The sequence below is a fragment of the Anomalospiza imberbis genome, chromosome 27, assembly GCF_031753505.1.
Source record: "Anomalospiza imberbis isolate Cuckoo-Finch-1a 21T00152 chromosome 27, ASM3175350v1, whole genome shotgun sequence".
In the NCBI taxonomy this organism is placed as follows: Eukaryota; Metazoa; Chordata; class Aves; order Passeriformes; family Viduidae; genus Anomalospiza; species Anomalospiza imberbis.
Genome location: NC_089707.1, coordinates 5,419,478 through 5,438,219, shown reverse-complemented (window position 1 = coordinate 5,438,219; position 18,742 = coordinate 5,419,478). Strand labels below are relative to the sequence as shown.

General features: G+C 62.3%; 2 protein-coding genes across 3 annotated transcripts; one reads left to right on the top strand and one right to left on the bottom strand.

Moving 5' to 3' along the window:
• The first annotated feature begins 828 nt into the window (after nt 1-828).
• On the top strand, nt 829-6,025 carry BABAM1 (BRISC and BRCA1 A complex member 1). Of its 2 annotated transcripts, none has more exons than XM_068173939.1 (8): nt 829-1,191; nt 1,939-1,997; nt 2,449-2,569; nt 3,048-3,126; nt 3,339-3,363; nt 4,148-4,277; nt 4,823-4,906; nt 5,784-6,025. In XM_068173939.1, the coding sequence occupies exons 1-8, from the start codon at nt 862-864 to the stop codon at nt 5,982-5,984; spliced, it is 1,029 nt and encodes a 342-aa protein (XP_068030040.1). In that variant the 5' UTR covers nt 829-861; the 3' UTR covers nt 5,985-6,025. The 2 variants fall into 2 exon arrangements, with proteins under 2 accessions (XP_068030040.1, XP_068030039.1); XM_068173938.1 differs by having other exon boundaries at nt 4,820-4,906; nt 5,784-6,024.
• Nucleotides 6,026-11,713: 5,688 nt separating this feature from the next.
• Nucleotides 11,714-18,177, bottom strand: ABHD8 (abhydrolase domain containing 8). Its single transcript, XM_068173936.1, has 4 exons — nt 17,454-18,177; nt 14,915-15,085; nt 12,729-12,945; nt 11,714-11,924 (listed from the first exon to the last, which is right to left on the bottom strand). Exons 1-4 carry the CDS (start codon nt 18,152-18,154, stop codon nt 11,775-11,777), a joined length of 1,239 nt encoding a protein of 412 aa, XP_068030037.1. The 5' UTR covers nt 18,155-18,177; the 3' UTR covers nt 11,714-11,774.
• Between the last annotated feature and the right edge of the window lie 565 nt (nt 18,178-18,742).

Genomic DNA, 18,742 nt, shown 5'->3' with positions numbered 1-18,742 from the left:
CCCAGGCACAGGGAACCCCCCCAAGTTTTGGGGTCCCAGCCCCGCAGCACCCCCGAACCCGCTGGTTTTGGGGTCCCAGGCACGGGAACCCCCCAAGTTTTGGGGTCCCAGCCCCGCAGCACCCCCGAACCCGCTGGTTTTGGGGTCCCAGGCACGGGGACCCCCCCAAGTTTTGGGGTCCAAGGCACACCAGCACCCCCGAACCCGCTGGTTTTGGGGTCCCAGGCACGGGGAACCCCCCAAGTTTTGGGGTCCCAGGCACACCAGCACCCCCGAACCCGCTGGTTTTGGGGTCCCAGGCACGGGAAACCCCCCAAGTTTTGGGGTCCAAGGCACGGGGAACCCCCCCAAGTTTTGGGGTCCCAGGCACACCAGCACCCCCGAACCCGCTGGTTTTGGGGTCCCAGGCACAGGGAACCCCCCAAGTTTTGGGGTCCCAGCCCCGCAGCACCCCCGAACCCGCTGGTTTTGGGGTCCCAGGCACAGGGAACCCCCCCAAGTTTTGGGGTCCCAGGCACACCAGCACCCCCGAACCCGGTGGTTTTGGGGTCCCAGGCACACCGGGATCTCCCGACTTTTGATTTGGGGTCCCAGCCCCACAGCACGCCCCGGGTTTGGGGTCCCAGCCCCACAGCACCCCTGGATTCACTGATGTGGGGTCCCGGGCACAGGGAACCCCCCGGTTTTGGGGTCGCAGCCCCACAGCACCCCTGGATTCACTGATGTGGGGTCCCAGGCACAGGGATCTCCCCACTTTTGGGGTCGCAGCCCCACAGCACCCCTGGATTCACTGATGTGGGGTCCCGGGCACAGGGAACCCCCCGGTTTTGGGGTCGCAGCCCCCCGCGGCCCCGTCCCGGGATGGACACGCCGGAGCCGGGCAGCGCGGCCGAGGACGAGGAGGAGAAGGTTCCAGAAGTTCGGCCTCGCACCCGCTCCAACCCCGAGGGCGCCGAGGACCGAGCCCCGAGCGGCCCGGGCGGCGCGGCCGCGGGCAACCGAGGCGAGGCCGCGGGCAACCGGGGCGAGGCCGCGGGCAACCGCAGCGAGGGCGAGGGCGAGGCGGCCAGCGCCGGGCACAGCCCGCAGGGCGGCCCCGGGCAGCCTGGCACGGCCTGGCACGGCCCGGGCGGCGCCCAGCACGGCGAGGTGACCGTGAGAACCCCCCGGGTGAACTGCCCCGAGAAGGTGGTGAGCGACTGGGGAGGGGACTGGGGGGACTGGGAGGGACTGGGGAGGGGATTGGGAGGGGATTGGGAGGGGATTGGGGGGACTGGGGGGGACTGGGGAGGGGATTGGGGGGACTGGGAGGGGATTGGGGGGGACTGGGGAGGGGATTGGAGAGACTGGGAGGGACTGGGGAGGGGATTGGGGGGACTGGGAGGGACTGGGAGGGGATTGGGGGGGATTGAGGGGGGGATTGGGGGGAGTGGGAGGGAATTGGGGGGGACTGGAGAGGGGATTTGGGGGACTGGGGGGGACTGGGAGGGGATTGGGGGGGACTGGGAGGGGATTGGGGGGACTGGGAGGGGATTGGGGGGGACTGGGAGGGGATTGGGGGGGATTGGGGGGACTGGGAGGGGATTGGGGGGGACTGGGAGGGACTGGGAGGGGATTGGGGGGGACTGGAGAGGGGATTTGGGGGACTGGGAGGGGATTGGGAGGGACTGGGAGGGGATTGGGGGGGACTGGGAGGGACTGGGGGGGATTGGGGGGGACTGGAGAGGGGATTTGGGGGACTGGGAGGGGATTGGGGGGGACTGGGAGGGGATTGGGGGGGATTGGGGGAGACTGGAAGAGGAATTTGGGGGACTGGGGGATACTGGGAGCTCTCGCGGGGATACTGGGGGATTCTCCGGGGGGTGCAGGAGGGGCCCTGGGGACACTTTGGGGTCCCTGGGGACACTCGGGGGTCTCAGCCGTGTCCCCCCACCCCAGATCATCTGCCTGGACCTGGCTGAGGAGATGGCAGTGCCCAAACTGGAGTCCTTCAACGGGTCAGGGACGGGGACGGGGACGGGGACAGGGACGGGAACGGGGACAGGGTCAGGGATGGGGACGGGGACTTGGTGCCTATTGGTGCCAGGTGTGTTTTTTGGGGTTTGTGGTGTTTTTTGGGATGCCAGGTGTGGTTTTGGGGTTTTTGGGGTTTTTGGGGTGTGTTCTTTGGGGTTTTTGGGGTGCCGGGTGTGTTTTTTGGGGTGTGTTCTTTGGGGTTTTTGGGGTGCCGGTTGTGTTCTTTGGGGTTTTTGGGGTGTGTTCTTTGGGGTGTGTTCTTTGGGGTGTGTTCTTTGGGGTTTTTGGGGTGCCGGGTGTGTTCTTTGGGGTTTTTGGGGTGTGTTCTTTGGGGTTTTTGGGGTGCCGGGTGTGTTTTTTTGGGGTTTTTGGGGTGCCAGGGTTGTTCTTTGGGTGTGTCCTTCGGGGTGCCCACGCGCCGTGCCCGCGCAGGACCCGCAGCAATGCCCTGACGGTGGCACAGAAGATGATCGAGATGTTCGTCAGGACCAAACACAAAATCGACAAAAGCCACGAGTTCGCCCTGGTGGTGGTGAACAACGACGCCACCTGGGTGGGGGACAGGGATGGGGACAGGGATGGGGACAGGGATGGGGACAGGGACAGGGAGGGACACAGGGATGGGCACGGGGAACTGGCAGAGGGGACAGGGATGGGGACAGGGGGCAGGGACAAGGGATGGGTGGGGATGAGGGACATGGGGATGGGGACAGGGGTCTGGGGGTGCCAGGAGGGGATGGGCACGGGGTGGGGACAGGGATGGGCATGGGGGACAGGGAGGGACATGGAGGGGGCACGGGGAACTGGCAGAGGGGACAGGGATGGGGACAAGGGGCAGGGGTGGGGACAGGGCAAAGGGATGGGCACATGGGACAAGGAGGGACAAAGGGTGGGGACAAGGACGGGGACAGGGATGGGGACAGGGACAGGGAGGGGCACAAGGGACAGGGAGGGACATGGGGGTGGGCACAGGGGTGGTGACAAGGCACAGGGTGGGCACAGGGCCGGTGCCAGCCCGGTGCCCTCGGCAGCTCTCGGGGTTCACGTCGGACCCGCGCGAGGTTTGCAGCTGCCTCTACGACCTGGACACCGTCGTGTGCCAGTCCTTCAGTATCCTGCCGTGCCACCGGGGTGTCCTGGGTGCCAGGGTGGCCTTGGGGGTGGCACAGGGGGTGTCCTGGGTGCCAGGGTGGTCCTGGGGGTGGCCCTGGGGGTGGCACAGGATCCTGGTGGCCCTGGGGGTGTCAGAGGTGCCAGGGTGGCCCTGGGGGTGGCCCTGGGGGTGGCACAGGTGCCAGGACCAGCCTTGACCCCGAGTTCAGATCTGGACGGGCTCTTCAACCTCATGTGAGCAGCGGGGGGTTCCGGAACGTTCCGGGGGTGGCAGGAGGGGTTGGAGGGTGCCAGGAGAGGGTGGCACCTGAGCCCTGTTCCCTGTCCCTGTGGCTGCCACCCTGACCCCATGGGTGCCACCCTGTCCCTGTCCTTGTCCCTGACCCCATGGGTACCACCCTGATCCTGTGGATGCCACCTTATCCCTGTGGGTGCCACCCTGTCCCCATCCCTGTCCTGTCCCTGACCCCATGGGTGCCACCCTGACCCCATCCCTGTCCCCGTGGATGCCCTCCCTGACCCCATCCCTGACCTCCTGGGTGCCACCCTGTCCCTGTCCTTGTCCCTGACCCCGTGGGTGCCACCCTGACCCTGTGGGTGCCCCTCTGTCCCCGTGCCCATGGGCGCCACCCTGACCCCGTCCCTGACCCCGTGGGTGCCACCCTGACCCTGTGGGCGCCCCCCTGTCCCCGTGGGTGCCCCCCTGTCCCCGTGGGTGCCACCCTGACCCTGTGGGCGCCCCCCTGTCCCCGTGGGTGCCCCCCTGTCCCCGTGGGTGCCACCCTGTCCCCGTGGGTGCCCCCCTGTCCCCGTGGGTGCCCCCCTGTCCCCATGGGTGCCCCCCTGTCCCCGTGGGTGCCACCCTGACCCTGTGGGCGCCCCCCTGTCCCCGTGGGTGCCCCCCTGTCCCCGTGGGTGCCACCCTGTCCCCGTGGGTGCCCCCCCTGTCCCCGTGGGTGCCACCCTGACCCTGTGGGCGCCCCCCTGTCCCCGTGGGTGCCCCCCGTGCCTGTGCCAGCCAGCAGAAGATCGAGCTGCCGGTGACCGACAACGTCCAGACCATCCCCCCGCCCTTCGTGGTCAGAACCATCCTGGTGTTCGGGCGCCCGCGCTGCCAGCCACACTTCTGCGGGGGCGAGCCCGTCAAGGTCCGGGCCCCCGACCCCCCGTGCCAGCCCACACCCCCTGTGCCACCCTAAATCCCCTGTGCCACCCTAAATCCCCTGTGCCAGCCCACACCCCCTGTGCCACCCTAAATCCCCTGTGCCAGCCCACATCCCCTGTGCCACCCTAAATCCCCTGTGCCAGCCCAAATCCCCCTGTGCCACCCTAAATCCCCTGTGCCAGCCCAGACCCCCTGTGCTGCCCCAACATCCCTCAAATCTCACCTCAAACCCCACAAATCTCCCCAAACTCCCCAAATCTCACCCCAAATCCCCCCAAACCCTCCAAAAGCTCACCTCAGGCCCCCCAAACCTCACCCCAAATCCCCCAAACTTCACCCCAAATCCCCCAAACCTCACCCCAAACCTCACCCAAATCCCCCAAACCTCACTCCACATCCTCCCCAAATCCCCAAACCGCCCAAACCTCACTCCAAATCCCCCAAATCTCACCCCAAACCCCCCAAATCTCACCTCAAGCCCCCCAAATCTCACCCCAAATCCCCCCAAACCCCTTTCTCCCCCAGAAGCTGCTGCAGTGCCCCTATTTCTTCTTCGACGTCGTTTACATCCACAACGGGCTGGACGAGAAGGAGGACGAGAGCAGCTGGAAGGTGAAAGGGGACAAATCCCCCCCAGATCCCCCCAATTTCCCCAATCCCCCCCCCAAATCCTCCCTTTTCCCCCCATTTCCCCCCCGAAATTCCCCCATTTTTCCCTCATTTGTCCCCGTTTTTCCTTTTTAAATTTTCTTTTTCCCCCAAATGCCCCCTTTTGTGGGAATGGGGAGGGGGTTGGGGGGGGTTTGGGGAAAAAAAGGGGGAAATGGGGGAAAAAAGGGGGGGTTTGGAGGGGGGAATGGGGTGGGTTGGGGTAAAAAAAAAGGGGGAAATGGGGTGGAAAATGCTGGGGAAAGGGGAAATGGCGAAGTGAGGGGGCAAAGGGAGGATTTGGGGGGAAAAGGGGGGAAATGGGGTGGGATTTAGGGGGAAATGGGGTGGGAATGGAGGATTTAGGTGGAAATGGGGGAATTTAGGGGGAAATGGGGTGGGAATGGGGGATTGAGGGGGAATTGGGGGAATTTAGGGGGAAATGGGGTGGGAATGGGGGATTGAGGGGGAAATTGGGTGGGAATGGGGGGGTTTAAGGGAAAATGGGGTGGGGATGGAGGATTTAGGTGGAAATTGAGGGATATAGGGGGAAATTGAGGGATTTAGGGGGAAATGTGGGGATTTAGGGGGAAATGTGGGGATTTAGGGGGAAATGAGGGATTTAGGGGGAAATGTGGGGATTTAGGGAGAAATGGGGGGATCTGGGGGGGGGATTTAGGAGGGGGTGGGGGACCCGCAACAACGGGGCGACAAAAGGGCGGAATTTTGGGGGCCGTTTTTGGGCGAAAGGAGAGGACGAGAGGAGGGGATCTCGGGGCCGGAACGGGCCGGGCGTGACCCCGCTGTGTCCCCTGGTGTCCCCCCCGTGTCCCCCGGCCAGGACATGTTCGGGTTTTTCGGCAGCCTGGACACCAAAGGCACCAGCTACAAGTACGAGGTGGCGCTGGCGGGGCCGGCGCTGGAGCTGCACAACTGCATGGCCAAGCTGCTGGCGCATCCCCTGCAGCGGCCCTGCCAGAGCCACGCGCACTACGGGCTGCTGGACGGCGGGGACAGCCCCGACAGCGAGGCCACCGTCTGAGGGGACAGCCCGGGCGCGGGGGACGGCCCCGCCGGCACGCGGGGCGGTGGCGTCGGGGGCGCAAAAGAGAATTTTCCTGATCCGTGGCGTCCGGGTGGTTTTTGTGGGGTGGGTGGTGGGGCTGGGGTCACCTCTCCTGGCCCCGTGTGTGTCACCTCTCCTGGCTCTGTGTCACCTCTCCTGGCCCCGTGTCACCTCTCCTGGCTCTGTGTCACCTCTCCTGGCCCTGTGTCACCTCTCCTGTCTCTGTGTCACCTCTCCTGGCTCTGTGTCACCTCTCCTGGTCCCGTGTCACCTCTCCTGGCCCCGTGTCACCTCTCCTGGCCCCGTGTCACCTCTCCTGGCTCCGTGTCACCTCTCCTGGCCCCGTGTCACCTCTCCTGGCCCCGTGTCACCTCTCCTGGCCCCGTGTCACCTCTCCTGGCCCCGTGTCACCTTCCTGGCCCCGTGTCACCTCTCCTGGTCCCGTGTCACCTCTCCTGGCCCGTGTCACCTCTCCTGTCTCTGTGTCACCTCTCCTGGCCCCGTGTCACCTCTCCTGTCTCTGTGTCACCTCTCCTGGTCCCGTGTCACCTCTCCTGGCCCCGTGTCACCTCTCCTGTCTCTGTGTCACCTCTCCTGGCCCCGTGTCACCTCTCCTGTCTCTGTGTCACCTCTCCTGGTCCCGTGTCACCTCTCCTGGCCCCGTGTCACCTCTCCTGTCTCTGTGTCACCTCTCCTGTCTCCGTGTCACCTCTCCTGTCTCCGTGTCACCTCTCCTGGCCCCGTGTCACCTCTCCTGTCTCTTTGTCACCTCTCCTGGCCCCGTGTCACCTCTCCTGTCTCTGTGTCACCTCTCCTGTCTCTGTGTCACCTCTCCTGGCCCCGTGTCACCTCTCCTGGCCCCGTGTCACCTCTCCTGTCTCTGTGTCACCTCTCCTGGCCCCGTGTCCACCTCTCCTGGCCCCGTGTCACCTCTCCTGGCCCCGTGTCACCTCTCCTGTCTCTGTGTCACCTCTCCTGGCCCTGTGTCACCTCTCCTGGCCCCGTGTCACCTCTCCTGGCCCCGTGTCACCTCTCCTGTCCCTGTGTCACCTCTCCTGGCCCCGTGTCACCTCTCCTGGCCCCGTGTCACCTCTCCTGTCTCTGTGGTCACCTCTCCTGGCCCCGTGTCACCTCTCCTGGCCCCGTGTCACCTCTCCTGGTCCCGTGTCACCTCTCCTGGCCCCGTGTCACCTCTCCTGGCCCCGTGTCACCTCTCCTGGTCCCGTGTCACCTCTCCTGGCCCCGTTTCACCTCTCCTGGCCCCGCGTCACCTCTCCTGTCTCTGTGTCACCTCTCCTGTCTCTGTGTCACCTCTCCTGGCCCCGTGTCACCTCTCCTGTCTCTGTGTCACCTCTCCTGTCTCTGTGTCACCTCTCCTGGCCCCGTGTCACCTCTCCTGTCCTCTGTGTCACCTCTCCTGTCTCTGTGTCACCTCTCCTGGCCCCGTGTCACCTCTCCTGTCTCCGTGTCACCTCTCCTGTCTCCGTGTCACCTCTCCTGTCTCTGTGTCACCTCTCCTGGCCCCGTGTCACCTCTCCTGTCTCTGTGTCACCTCTCCTGGCCCCGTGTCACCTCTCCTGTCTCTGTGTCACCTCTCCTGCCCTGTGTCACCGGGATGGAGGTCCTGGGGACCTTGGGGACACGGTGTGGTGCTGGCCATGGGTGTGGGTGGGGAAAGAGGAGAGGTTTCTTGAGTTGTGGGGTTTTTGTGGGGCTGGTGGTGGGGTTGGCGTCACCTCTCCTGGCCCCGTGTCCCCTCCAGGCCATGGGGATCGAGGTGCAGTTGATGGTGCCGGTGGCACTGGGCAGTGCCGGTTTGGGGACACTGGGGTGACACTGGTTGCACCGGTGGCACTGGGCAGTGCCGGTTTGGGGACACTGGTGGCATTGGTGGCACTGGGCAGTGCCGGTTTGGGGACACTGGTGGCACTGGGCAGTGCCGGTTGGGGATACTGGGTGACACTGGTGGCATTGGTGGCACTGGGCAGTGCCGGTTTGGGGACACTGGTGGCACTGGGCAGTGCCGGTTTGGGGACTACTGGGTGGCACCGGTGGCACTGGGCAGTGCTGGTTTGGGGACACCGGTGGCACTGGGCAGTGCCGGTTTGGGGACACTGGTGGCACCGGTGGCACTGGGCAGTGCTGGTTTGGTGGCACTGGTGGCACTGGGCAAGTGCCGGTTTGGTGGCACTGGTGGCACTGGGCAGTGCTGGTTTGGGGACACCGGTGGCACTGGGCAGTGCCGGTTTGGGGACACTGGTGGCACCGGTGGCACTGGGCAGTGCCGGTTTGGGGACACCGGTGGCACTGGGCAGTGCCGGTTTGGGGACACTGGTGGCACCGGTGGCACTGGGCAGTGCCGGTTTGGGGACACCGGTGGCACTGGGCAGTGCCGTTTGGGGACACTGGGTGGCACTGGTGGCACTGGGCAGTGCCGGTTTGGGGACACCGGTGACACTGGTGGCACTGGTGGCACTGGTGGCACTGGTGGCACTGGGCAGTGCCGGTTCTGGCCACTGGGCGGCGCTGAGCGTCTTGGCTCTGCGTGTGACGTCATCCGTAGCGATGGGCGTCACCCCAACCCATCCCCATCCCAAACCCCATCCCAAACCTTCCATCCCCCATCCCAAACCCCATCCCAAACCTTCCATCCCCATCCCAAACCTTCCATCCCCATCCCAAACCTTCCATCCCCATCCCAAACCCCATCCCAAACCTTCCATCCCCATCCCAAACCCCATCCCAAACCTTCCATCCCCATCCCAAACCTTCCATCCCCATCCCAAATCCCATCCCAAACCTTCCATCCCCATCCCAAACCTTCCATCCCCATCCCAAAACCTTCCATCCCCATCCCAAACCCCATCCCAAACCTTCCATCCCCATCCCAAAACCCCATCCCAAACCTTCCATCCCCACTCCCAAACCCCATCCCAAACCTTCCATCCCCATCCCAAACCTTCCATCCCCATCCCAAACCTTCCATCCCCACTCCCAAACCCCATCCCAAACCTTCCATCCCCATCCCAAACCTTCCATCCCCATCCCAAACCCCATCCCAAACCTTCCATCCCCATCCCAAACCTTCCATCCCCATCCCAAATCTTCCATCCCCACTCCCAAACCCCCGTCCCAAATCTTCCATCCCCATCCCAAATCTTCCATCCCCATCCCCAGCCCCTCATTCCCACTCCCAAATCCCCCATCCTCATTCCCTAACTCCCATTCCCAAATCCTCATTCCCAATCCCAAAACCTCATTGCATTTTACCATCCCCATTCCCAAATCCCCCCAGTTCCAAATCCCCCATTCCCAATCCCAAACCCCCCATCCCCATTCCCAATCCCAAACTCCCCCATTCCCAATCCCAGATCCCCCCATTCCCAATCCCAAATCCCCCATTCCCAATCCCACAGCCCCAACCCTCCCAGAGCAGTCAGGGGTCCCGGGGCTGACCCCCCGTCCCAGTGGGTGCTGACCCCAGTCCTGCTGGGTGCCACCCTTGTCCCCTTGCCCCCCCAGGCCTGTGGCCACCGGCCGGGCCCAAGTGGCACCGGAGTGTCCCCGTCCTGCACCGCACCACGAGCGGCCTGGGGACACCCCCGGGCCACCCTCAGCACCCCGGCGTGACACCGAGCACCCCGGCGTGACACCGAGCACCCCAAGGTGACACCGAGCACCCCAGGGTGACATTGAGAGCCCCGGGGTGACACCAGGCACCACAAGGTGACACCGAGCACCCCAGGGTGACACCGAGCGCCCCGGGGTGACACCCGGGCACCCCAAAGTGATACTGAGCACGCCAGGGTGACACTGAGTGCCCCGGGGTGACAACAGGCACCACAAGGTGACACCGAGCGCCCCAGGGTGACACCGGGCACCCCAAAGTGACACCGAGCACGCCCAGGGTGACACTGAGCGCCCCGGGGTGACACCGGGCACCCCAGGGTGACACCGAGCACCCCCAGGGTGACACCGAGCACGCCAGGGTGACACTGAGTGCCCCGGGGGTGACACCGGGCACCCCAAGGTGACACCGAGCACTCCGGGGTGACACTGAGTGCCCCGGGGTGACACCGGGCCCCCCAGGGTGTGGCATTTTTTGGGGATATTCTGCTTTTCCCCAATAATTCTCTCCGGGCTGCTTTCCCTGGGAACGTTGGGACCCCGTCCCTGCCGCGGCGCGCTCCCAGTACGGACCCGGACAGGGCTGGGATCCATACTGGTGCCCTGGCACGGACACAGCGCTGGCAGCGGTGGTGGCAGCGCGACAGGAATGAGGCTCCGGAGGGGACAGGTGTGGATGTGGCGTTTCTGGGGGCGTTGGCGGCGGTTTTGGGGTGCCAGGGAGGGGTAAAATTCTCATTATGAGACAGCAGCGGGCGGGGCTGGCACAGGGGACACCCCGGCGACATCGGTGGGGACATTTCGGGGTCCCCTGAGCCCCTCGGTGCGGTGCCAGCCCCGTGTGGGGCAGGGTGGGGACAAGGGACAGGGGCGAGGTGTCCATGGGGTCGGCGCCTTCTTTGGTTTAAATGTCGGGAATTTTGGGGAGGGGGAGACAAAGCACGGGGCGGGGTGGGGGGTGACAGGTGGCACCTCCTGGCACTGCGGGTGGCACCGGGGACATCCTCGGGTGGCTCCTGCGGTCGTGCCCGGCTCCCGGGAATGGTGGGATTTGTACGCGAGGGGTGGGATCGGCTGGGATCGGGCGGGAATTATGGGGAACCCCGGGAATCATCACCGGGAATCATCACCGGGAACGCCGGAATCACCTCGGGAATCATCACCGGGAACCACCTTGGAATCACGTCGGGAACCCGGGAATCATCACCGGGAATCATCACCGGGAATCACGTCGGGAACCCGGGAATCATCACTGGGAATCATCACCGGGAATCACCTCGGGAACCCGGGAATCGGGGTCCTGCTGTCCCCCGCAGCTCCGGGGCTGCATCCCGGGGACGGAGCCGCGGGAAAGGCCCGGGGGTGGCCCCGAGGGGCTCTGCCCTAAAAGCGATGGTGGCAGCGGGGACACGCGGGATGGCGCCGTGCCATCATCCCGGGAATCCTCATCCTCCTCATCCTCCTCATCCCAGCAGGAGCTGCCGAACCCCACAAGGATCCCCAAAATCCGGACAAATCCCAACGCGGAGGAGCCTCTGGATTCTCCCGAAAACCGCCCCAAAAATCCCTGCGGGGACCCTCCGGGTCCTCCTGGTGTCGCCGCCTCCTCTCGGTGTCCCCGGGGCTGTCGCTGCGTGCGGGAATGACAACGACGGCGACAAAAAAAAAACCGGGATGAAGCCACTGCAGCGCCGGGGGTGGGGACCGGGGGTGGCGTGTCCGGGGGTGGCACGGCCGGGGGTGGCTGGGGACCGGCCGTGCCGTGTCCCCGCTGTCCCTGCGGGTTGGGGACTGGGTGTAACATGTCCAGGGACCAGCTGTGGCATGTCCGGTGTTGGTGACCGGCCGTGCCGTGTCCCCGCTGTCCCTGCGGGTTGGGGACAGGCTGTGACATGTCCGGGCTCGGGGACCGGCCGAGCCGTGTCCCCGCTGTCCTGCCGGGCTCGGGGACCGGCCGAGCCGTGTCCTCGCTGTCCCCGGCCCCGGGCACTCGCCGCGCTCCGTCTCCCGGCGCTGCCGTCCCAGCCTGGGGGAGCCTCCTCGCTCGGCCCGGGGACACAAACCGGGCCCACGGCCGAGCCCGCTCCGCGCTGCGCCTCTCCCGCGGGAGCTGCCGCCGTCCCGGCGCGCCGCTGGCCCTCATTTGGTGTCGGTGTCGCCGTCGGCCGCGGGCGTGTCGGGCTCCCAGAGCACGAACTCGTGCAGCAGCGTGTTCACCGTGTCCGGGCACTCCAGCATCACCATGTGGCTGCCCTCGTCGATCACCTTCAGGAAGGCGATCAGCAGGATCTGCGGGTGGCCGGCGACACGGTGAGACCCCCCCCAAGAGGTGGCACGAGCCCCCCAAAAGCCACGCTGTCCCCTCCCCCGCGAGTGGCAGCGCCAGGATGAGCCCCGGCCTTGCCCCACCCCTCCAAAGCCACTCTGTCCCCTCCCAGGAAATGTCCCGGGCACGGACAGCGGGAGCTGTCCCTGCCCATGCCAAGGTGCCCTATGACCATGTCCCTGCCCCTGCCGCTGTCCCTGTGCCATCCCTGGCACTGGCAGTGTCCCTTGGAGCACCCTGGGACAGTGGAGACTGTCCCTGTCCCATGTCCCTGTCCCATGTCCCTTGGAGCACCCTGGGACAGTGGAGGCTGTCCCTGTCCCATGTCCCTGTCCCATGGCCCTGTGCCCCCCTGGCACTGGCAGTGTCCCTTGGAGCAGCCTGGGACAGTGGAGGCTGTCCCTGTCCCATGTCCCTGTGCCCCCCTGGCACTGGCAGTGTCCCTTGGAGCAGCCTGGGACAGTGGAGGCTGTCCCTGTCCCATGTCCCTGTCGCTGTCCCTGTGCCATCCCTGGCAGTGTCCCTTGGAGCACCCTGGGACAGTGGAAATTGTCCCATTTCCATGCCAGAGTGCCCCGTGTCCCACGTCCCGCCCATGCCGAGGTGTCCCTGCCCCCGTCCCCGTGCCACCCCTGGCAGCGTCCCTCGGATCACGAGGGGATTTTCCTGCTCCCCCCCACCCCCCAAGGATCCATGACCGCCCCAAACTTTGGGGGGCAGAGTCCCCAGCCCCCCTGTCAGGGCAGGGTTTGGTGGCACCCCCGTACCTCTGCCATCCTCTGGTCCTCCTCGATGGGCACGAACTTGTCGTGCATGCCATGCACCAGCAGCACGGGCACGGCCAGCTCGGCGTGGTACAGCTCGTCGCCCTCGGGCCAGTACTGGCCGCTCATGGTGGCCCGCAGCACGAAGGACGAGACGTTGAAGGCGTTGCCCTCCTTCAGCAGCTGCTTCTCTTTGGCACCTTGGCGGGCAAAGCCGGCCCTGGCACGGGGGGCGCGGGGTCAGCCCCACATTTGGGGGGTGGCAGCAAGGGCGAGCCCCACAAAGGTCACGCTTTGTCACCTCCCTGCGAGTGGCAGTGCCAGGGTGCCCCCCTGGGTGGCACAGGAAGCCCCCAGCCCCTCAAAAGCCACACCCTGTCCCCTCCCTTGGGGTGGCACTGCTGGCATGAGTCCCCTGGGAGGTGACGGGAGATGCCAGCCCCTCAAAAGCCACACTGTGTCCCCTCCCTCGGCAGTGGCAGTGCCAGGGTGACGCCCTGGGTGGCACAGGAACCTGCTGGATGGCGCAGGAACCCCCTGGTGGCACAAGAAGCCCCCCAGACCCCCAAGGTGTCCCCTCCCTTGGCAGTGGCAGTGGCAGTGCCACCTGCCTGGGTGGTACAGAACCCTGTGGGTGTCACAGGAACCCCTGGGTGGCACAGGAACCCCGTGGGTGTCACAGGAACCCCGTGGGTGACACAGGAACCCGCCTGGGTGGTACAGGACCCTGTGGGTGGCACAGGAACCCCTGGGTGGCACAGGAACCCCGTGGGTGACACAGGAACCCGCCTGGGTGGCACAGGAACCCCGTGGGTGACACAGGAACCCGCCTGGGTGTCACAGGAACCCCTGGGTGGCACAGGAACCCCGTAGGTGACACAGGAACCCGCCTGGGTGGCACAGGAACCCCTGGGTGGCACAGGAACCCCTGGGTGGCACAGGAATCCCTGAGTGGCACAGGAAACCCTTGGGTGTCACAGGAACCCCATGGGTGTCACAGGAACCCCGTGGGTGACACAGGAACCCGCCTGGGTGGCACAGGAACCCCCCTGGGTGGCACAGGAACCCGCCTGGGTGTCACAGGAACCCCGTGGGTGTCACAGGAACCCCGTGGGTGACACAGGAACCCTCCTGGGTGGCACAGGAACCCCGTGGGTGGCACAGGAACCCCATGGGTGGCACAGGAACCCCTGGGTGTCACAGGAACCCCGTGGGTGACACAGGAACCCCTGGGTGTCACAGGAACCCCGTGGGTGACACAGGAACCCCATGGGTGGCACAGGAAACCCCTGGGTGACACAGGACACCCCTGGGTGGCACAGGAACCCCGTGGGTGACACAGGAACCCCGTGGGTGACACAGGAACCCCTGGGTGGCACAGGAACCCTCCTGGGTGTCACAGGAACCCCTGGGTGACACAGGAACCCCTGGGTGACACAGGAACCCTCCTGGGTGGCACAGGAACCCCTGGGTGACACAGGAACCCGCCTGGGTGGCACAGGAACCCCCCTGGGTGGCACAGGAACCCGCCTGGGTGTCACAGGAACCCCGTGGGTGTCACAGGAACCCCGTGGGTGACACAGGAACCCGCCTGGGTGGCACAGGAACCCCCCTGGGTGGCACAGGAACCCGCCTGGGTGTCACAGGAACCCCGTGGGTGTCACAGGAACCCCGTGGGTGACACAGGAACCCTCCTGGGTGGCACAGGAACCCCGTGGGTGGCACAGGAACCCCATGGGTGGCACAGGAACCCCTGGGTGTCACAGGAACCCCGTGGGTGACACAGGAACCCCTGGGTGTCACAGGAACCCCGTGGGTGACACAGGAACCCCATGGGTGGCACAGGAAACCCCTGGGTGACACAGGACACCCCTGGGTGGCACAGGAACCCCGTGGGTGACACAGGAACCCCGTGGGTGACACAGGAACCCCTGGGTGGCACAGGAACCCTCCTGGGTGTCACAGGAACCCCTGGGTGACACAGGAACCCCTGGGTGACACAGGAACCCTCCTGGGTGGCACAGGAACCCCTGGGTGACACAGGAACCCTCCTGGGTGGCACAGGAAGCCCCCAGTCCCCAAAAAGCCACACTGTGTCTCTCCCTTGGCAATGGCAGTGCCAGGCTGACCCCGTGGGTGGCACAGGACACCCCTGGGTGGCACAGGACCCCCTGGCAGTGGTGACTCACTTGAGGAAGCTCCAGGCCAGGCAGGGGGACAGGCAGTGCAGCACGCACGGGGGCAGGTTGAAGATGGAGCACAGGCTGGGCTCCAGCGCCGTGGGGCCGCCCCCGTTGATCATGATCACCTTGTGCACCAGCTCCGGGTACTCGTGCGCCAGGAAGGTGCAGAAGGACACCCTGAAAGGGTTAAAAATAGCTGTGTCATTGTTGGTTTTCTTTATTTTAATGATAGAATTACTACCCGTGTTAATTATATTGATTATATTGATTATATTCGTTGATCCTGATCACCTTGTGCACCAGCTCTGGGCACTCGTGTCCCAGGAAGGTGCAGAAGGACACCCTGAAAGGGTTAAAAATAGCTGTGTCATTGTTGGTTTTCTTTATTTTAATGATAGAATTACTACCCGTGTTAATTATATTGATTATATTGATTATATTCGTTGATCCTGATCACCTTGTGCACCAGCTCCGGGCACTCGTGTCCCAGGAAGGTGCAGAAGAACACCCTGAAAGGGTTAAAAATAGCCGTGGGGTTGTTGGTTTTCTTTATTTTAATTATTAATTATATTAATTATATTGATCATGATCACCTTGAGCACCAGCTCCGGGCACTCGTATCCCAGGAAGGTGCAAAAGGACACCCTGAAAGGGTTAAAAATAGCTGTGTCATTGTTGGCTTTTGCTATTTTAATTATATAATTATTAATTATATTGGTAATGTTGATCATATTGATTATATTAATTAGATTAACTATGAAATTATATTGATTATATTGCATATATTGGTTAATTGATTATATTATTAATATAATTTATATATTTATATTAGTTATATTAATTATAGTAATTATATTAATGTAATTAATAACATTAATTACATTAATTATATTAATTATGTAGCCCCACCCCGTGCCCTCCAGGATGCCCAGCCTTGTCCCGAGCCGGCCCCGCTGGATCCGGCTCCTTCCCCTTTTTAGTCTCCGCCTAATGAGGATCCCTAATCCCAGTTTATCCTATTTCCAGTGCTGCCCTTCCCCTGCCCTCGCTGGGATCAGCCCAGGGGCATCCTGGGAAAAATGGGATAAAAACGGGATAGGAACGGGATAAATGGGGTAAAAATGGGATAGGAATGGGATAAATGGGGTAAAAACGGGATAGGAATGGAATAAATGGGATAAAAATGGGATAGGAATGGGATAAATGGGGTAAAAAAGGGATAGGAATGGGATAAATGGGGTAAAATGGGATAGGAATGGGATAAATGGGGTAAAAATGGGATAGGAATGGGATAAATGGGGTAAAAAAGGGATAGGAACGGGATAAATGGGGTAAAAATGGGATAGGAATGGGATAAATGGGGTAAAAATGGGATAGGAATGGGATAAATGGGGTAAAAACGGGATAGGAATGGAATAAATGGGATAAAAATGGGATAGGAATGGGATAAATGGGATAAAAAAGGGATAGGAATGGGATAAATGGGATAAAAATGGGATAGGAATGGGATAAATGGGATAGGAATGGGAAAAATGGAATAGGAACAGGATAAATGTGATAAAAATGGGATAGGAATGGGATAAATGTGATAAAAATGGGATAGGAACGGGATAAATGTGATAAAAATGGGATAGGAATGGGATAAATGGCATAAAAACAGGATAGGAATGGGATAAATGGGATAAAAATTGGATAGGAATGGGATAAATGGGGTAAAAGCAGGATAGGAATGGGATAAATGGGGTAAAAATGGGATAGGAGTGGGATAAATGGGATAAAAAAGGGATAGGAATGGGTAAATGGGATAAAAATGGGATAAAAAGGAGATAAATGGGATAAAAAATGGCATAAATGGGACAAAAAATGGGACAGAAATGGGATAAATGGGATAAAAATTGAATAAATGGGATAAAAAGAATGGGAACCCCAAACTCCTAAAATGCAGGATTTGTGGGCAATCCCATTTTATGGGATGATCCCACCCCACTCCCAGCCCCTCACCCGTAGGCGTGCCCGACGAGGATGTTCCCTTTCTTGGTGTAACGCTTAAAAAACCCCAAGGATTCTGGAGCTTCAAATCCCAGAATAAATGGGACAAATCCCCCAAAATGAAACCCCACACCCTGGAAAAGGGGGATTTGTGTCCATTCCCATTTCCCAGGGTGAGCCCAGCCCCTCACCCGTAGCAGTGCCCGACGAGGATGTTCCTTTTCTTTGGGAAACGCTTGAACAGAACCCAAGGATTCAGGAGCTCCAAATCCCAGAATAAATGGGACAAATCCCCCAAAACGGGAACCTAAAACACCCCCAAACCACGGGCTTTTGGACCATTCCCATATTCCAGAATGATCCCACCCCACTCCCAGCCCCATCACCCCCAGGAGTGCCCGACGAGGATGTTCCTTTTCTTGGGAAACGCTTGAACAGAACCCAAGGATTCAGGAGCTCCGAATCCCAGGATAATCCCAAAACAGGAAGCTAAAACACCCCCAAACCACAGGGTTTTGGCCCATTCCCATATTCCAGGGTGACTCCAGGCCCTCACCCGTAGGAGTGCCCGACGAGGATGTTCCTTTTCTTGGCGTAGCGCTTGAACACGACCCTCATGTCCTCGGCCAGCGCGTAGAAGGTGTAGGCGGCGGCCACGTGCGGCGCCGAGCTGCCGCCGTGCCCCGCCAAATCCGGCGCCACCACCTCATAGCCCAGCTTGGAGAAGAATTCCAGCTGCTCCTTCCAGATGTCCAAGGAGCCGCCGACGCCGTGGATGAAGAACAGCACCACGTCCCCGTGCGTGCCCTTGCAGCTCGTGATGCGCTTCTTGCAGTCCACCGTCACCACCCTCTTGGGCTTGCGCTTGCGGCGCTTGGCCGCGCCGTCCTTGGCCGGGCCGGCCGCGGGCTCCGGCGCTCCGGGCTCGCCGTCGGGCTCGGGCCGCGGGCTCCCGGGGCTCCCGGCGCTGCCGGCCTCGCCCAGGTTCTCGATCAGCAGCTGCCCGTTGCGGTAGAGCGTGATGCGGCGCTGGCAGCGCACGGCGCCGCGCTCCGCCGGCCGCTCCGGGGCTGCTCCCGGGGATCCCGGCGGCTCCGGGCGCTCGGGAACGCCGTGGCGGATGCGGAGGACGCGGCCGGGTTTCACCTCCAGGAAGGTGAAGCCGTCGCCGGACTCAACGCTGTCCAGCGGCCCCACGGCGTTGGGGGTCTTGCCCAGCAGGCAGCAGAGGAAGCCGTCGGTGATGGTGGTCAGCATGGTGATGCCTGGGGAAAGGGGAAAAATGGGTAAGAATGGGGGGAAATGGGGAAAAACGGGGGAAGACGGGGGGGAAATGGGGAAAGAATGGCTAAGAATGGGGGGAAATGGGGGAAAATGGGGGAAATGGGAGAAAATGGGGGAAAATGGAGGGGAAAGGGGGGAAAATGGGGGGAAATGAGGGGAAAACCAGGTAAAAATGGGGGGAAATGGGGAAAAATGGCTAAGAATGGGGGGAAATGGGAGAAAACAGGGGGAAATGGGAAGGAAATGAGAGAAAACAGGGGGATATGGGAAGGAAATGGGAGAAAACGGGGGGATATGGGGGGAAATGGGAGAAAATGGGAGAAAATGGGGGGGAAATAGGGAAAAATGGGGGAAATTGGGAAAAAATTGCTAATAATGGGGGGGAAATGGGGAAAAAATGGGTAAAAATGGGGGGAAAGGGGAAAAATGGGGGAAATTGGTAAAAATGGGGGGAAATGGGGAAAAATGGGTAAAAATGGGGGGAAATGGGGAAAAACGGGGAAAATGGGGGGGAAATGGGATTCAGCCCCAATTCCAGCAGAGGGTTCTGGCAATGGGAAC